Raw genomic sequence first — 3,758 nt, forward strand, 5'->3', positions numbered from 1 at the left:
GTTAAAAATTAATTTTTAAACTGAAAGTTGAACCATTTTATGGAAAATTAACGTTTTGTTGAAAATCCATGTATTTTGATTAAATTTTTGTTCTGTTGAATAATTTGAATAAATTTCCTGTTGACAAATTTCCTTAGGTTAAAAAATTAAAAATCCAACCATTTTGTTTAAAATGTATGTTTTTTTTCGTTGAAATAAATTTTTTGTATTAAAATGCAACCGTTTAGATAAAAATGAATCTGTTTTCGTCAAAGGTTCCCAATTTTAGTCTAATTTATTCCGTTGTTTAAAAATTGAAGTTTTTTCTTCAAAATTCTGTTCTGTATATTGTCAAGAAAATGTTTTACACTGATAATTTAACTATTTAGTTGAAAAAAATCTTTTTTCATAGAAAATGATGTCTTTTCTTGAAAATTTATCTGTTTTGGTTGGAAATTTACATATTTTGTTGAAAATTCGATTTTTTTTTAAAATAATTTTTTAACTCCTTAATGAATCTATTTTAGTTGCACATTTATAACTTTACTGGGAAATTTATTTCGTAATGTAAAAATTAGACTATTTTTTTAAAATAAGTTGCATTTTGTTGTTAAAAATTAATTTTTTACACTGATAATTGAACTATTTGGTTAAAAATTCAATTATTCGGTTGAAAAATGATGTATTTTGTTGCCAATTTTTTTTTTGTTGAACATTAATCTTTTTGGTTGAAAATTGAATTATTTCGTTGACAATTCGATTTTTTTAGTAAAAATTCAATTTTTAAACTGACGAATCAATCTATTTTAGTAGGAGATTTCTAATTTTACTAGGAAATTAATTTTGTTTGTTAATCCGTTAAGTTGGAATCTGTCGGTAGAAAATTAATCTTCTTGCTTAGAAATTTATTTTTATATAAAATTTCTTTCTAAATAATTTGTATTCAAATAACTATAATTAATTTTATTGCCTTCTGGAAGGGTCTTTAAATTTTTGTAAATAATCAATTATTTTAATAATTTTTTTCTAACATTAAAAAAAAATTTGTGAAATAATTTCAATATGAAATTAAATTAATATTACACAATCTATACAAAATAATTTTTAGTATATGAATTTTTTAAATTAAATTCTATATTGTCGAAGAAATGTTGATTATTCAGATTGAAACTGACATTTTTGTGTAAGAATGAAATCATACTTTTTGTGTACCTAATTTTTTAAAATGTTTCCAATTTTTAGACTTAAATAATACATTTTTTATAAATATGAAAGCCAATATAAAATAATATAATAATATTTTTTTATAAATATAAAAAATTATTTGTAGGACAAGTAATAAGGAATTCGTATATGTTGAGTCTTTTTATTACAGACTTATTATTATTGTTTATTATTATTGTCTACACTTCCCCAAAACCGTAGGTAATTATAATCAGAAAATTTCACTAACAGACTTCTCTCCATTTTTTTTTATTAAAGTAAATGTTGTAGATTTGTCTTATTTTTTCCTTCGGTACACTTCAGCCCTCTTATCTCGGTTGTGAATTTCGTTGTCGATACTGCAATCACAAAAAATTATTTTATTAGATGTTAGAAAACAATTTTTTCGAATTCGGAAAATACGTTCTAACCTTTTTTTAATTTAAACATTGAAATTTTGGAAAATTGGAAAAAAATCGTATTAGTTCAAAAGTAATAGTGAATCTTTAAAATTTATTTGTGAAAATGTAAATTTTACTAGCAAACAATAATGAAAAAAAATAATTTGGTCAAATTTATAATTATTTGAAAACGTGCGAAAAAACTTCTTTTTATAAAACCATTTATAGAAAAAAAATTGGGTTAATTTCTAATTTTTATTATTGTATGCTATTGAAAGCTCTAAATATGAAAAATTCGCTATATTTTTTTAATAAACAGGATTTTTTTGTTGAATTATCAGAATTCTAAATTTTCAAATAAAAGAATTTATACATTATTCGATTAATGAATTCTCTACCAATTAAAGCATCAATTATTAAATTTATCAGTTACTTGAAATTAATTGTTTCGCAATTTTTTTTAAATTGTTTATTTTGAAAGGTATAAAAAAATGGTAAATGTTAAAAATATTTTTTAAATAAATAAAAATACAAACATACTCGTCAGCAGTCTCGAAAACTTTCTCATCACTGTATCCAGCCAGACTTCGCCACAATTCAGGTGGACCCTCGATTGCCAGTGGGAAGTGTTCCCAAGTCCAGGTGTCACTGCCTGAAATAGAAAATCAAAATTAAAAAACTTTTTAGATCGAATTCCAAAAGTTAAAAAAAAAATTTCGTTAAAACCCATTGGGCACAAAATTTGGCGACGTCTTTACGACATCGTTACAACATCGTTACGACATCTTTACGACAACTTTACGACCTCCTATGTCCATGTCGTTGAGGTATCTTCACGATATTGTAAATGAGTCGTATGATCTGACGATGTCTTTACGATATCGCAAAGACACCGAAACGACATGGACATAGGATGTCGTAAAGTTGTCCTAAAGATGTCGTAAAGATGTCGTAAAGATGTCGTAAAGATGTCGTAAAGACGTCGCCAAATTTTGCGCCCACTGGGAATGCTGTACTTCTCAATAAATTTACATATTTAACTCGTTTTCTTTATTTAGGTAAGGGATTTTACAGTATTTTAGAATCCGCAAGAATTTAGGAAAATTTTGAACATTAAAAAAATGGCAGCAATCTTTCTGAAAATAAAATAAAAATTCAACTATTTTTGTTCGAAATTAAATTTTTCTTTAATGTCTACGATTACATTGTTGGTTCGGAATTTATCCGGATTGGTTAAAAATTCTACTATTTAGTTAAATATTAACCTATTAGGTTGAAAATTTTACTTTTTTGTTAAAAATTACTTTTCTCAACTGAAAATTAAGCTTTTCCGTTTTTGGCTAAAAATAAATCATTTCTAGTTAAATATTTAAGGAACACATTATTTTCCGTTGAAAAGTTATCTATTTTTGATGAAAATTCAACTACTTGTTTAAAAGATCTACTAATTTGCGAAGAAAATTCATTTTCTTTGGTTTAAAATTGAAGTATTTTGTTTGAAACTTATTATGTGTCGGGTTAAAAATTAATTTCACAAATTAGAATATTAATTATTGTATTTTTGGTCGAAAATTAATTGTTCTTCGTTTAAGGTTGATTTCTGACTGAAAATTTGACTGTTTGTTTTTTTTGTTGAAAAGTTTATTGTTTTCGATGAAAATACAAATATTTTCGTTAAAATTAAGTTTTGTAACTGAAATATCAACTGTTTTATTTTTGATTGCAAGTTAATTGTTTTTAATTAAAAATTTATTTTTGTGACTAAAAATATAACTATTCCAGTTTTCGTTGAAAAGTTATTTGTTTTAAATGAAAATTCAACTAATCTTCATCCAACTAGTCCCTTAATTTTTTTTGTTAAAATAAATTTTTCTTACTTAAATAATAACTATTTGGTTAAAAACTCATGTATTCGGTGAAAAATTAACCTTTTTTGTTGAAAATTCCACTGCTTAGTTAAAATTTTTATAGTTTTGTTACATTTTTCTTGAGTTAAAATAAATTTTTCTATCTGAAACACGAGGGTAGTTCAATAAGTCCTTAGAATGAAGTATAAAAACAATTTTTTTGGGTATTTTTTTTTTTTTTATTTTTCAACATAATCTCCTTGGAGCTCTATACACTTGGTCAATCGCTTTTCAAGTTTTTTTAATCCTTCAGAAAAGTGCGTTTTCG

At 23.9% G+C, this 3,758-nt stretch overlaps 1 protein-coding gene across 2 annotated transcripts in view; it reads right to left on the reverse strand.

Annotated features, from left to right (window-relative positions):
• Window positions 1-1,402: 1,402 nt before the first annotated feature.
• Window positions 1,403-3,758, reverse strand: part of LOC117167830 — an 8,284-nt gene continuing 5,928 nt past the window's right edge. For both annotated transcript variants that reach the window (XM_033353035.1, XM_033353034.1), the window contains exons 5-6: window positions 2,124-2,235; window positions 1,403-1,541 (exon numbers count right to left, since the gene is read on the reverse strand). In XM_033353035.1, the coding sequence (XP_033208926.1) occupies window positions 1,481-1,541; window positions 2,124-2,235 (173 nt within the window). In that variant the 3' untranslated portion in view covers window positions 1,403-1,480. The remainder of the gene's footprint in view (window positions 1,542-2,123; window positions 2,236-3,758) is intronic.

This window comes from Belonocnema kinseyi, chromosome 2 (genome assembly GCF_010883055.1).
Source record: "Belonocnema kinseyi isolate 2016_QV_RU_SX_M_011 chromosome 2, B_treatae_v1, whole genome shotgun sequence".
Lineage (NCBI taxonomy): Eukaryota > Metazoa > Arthropoda > Insecta > Hymenoptera > Cynipidae > Belonocnema > Belonocnema kinseyi.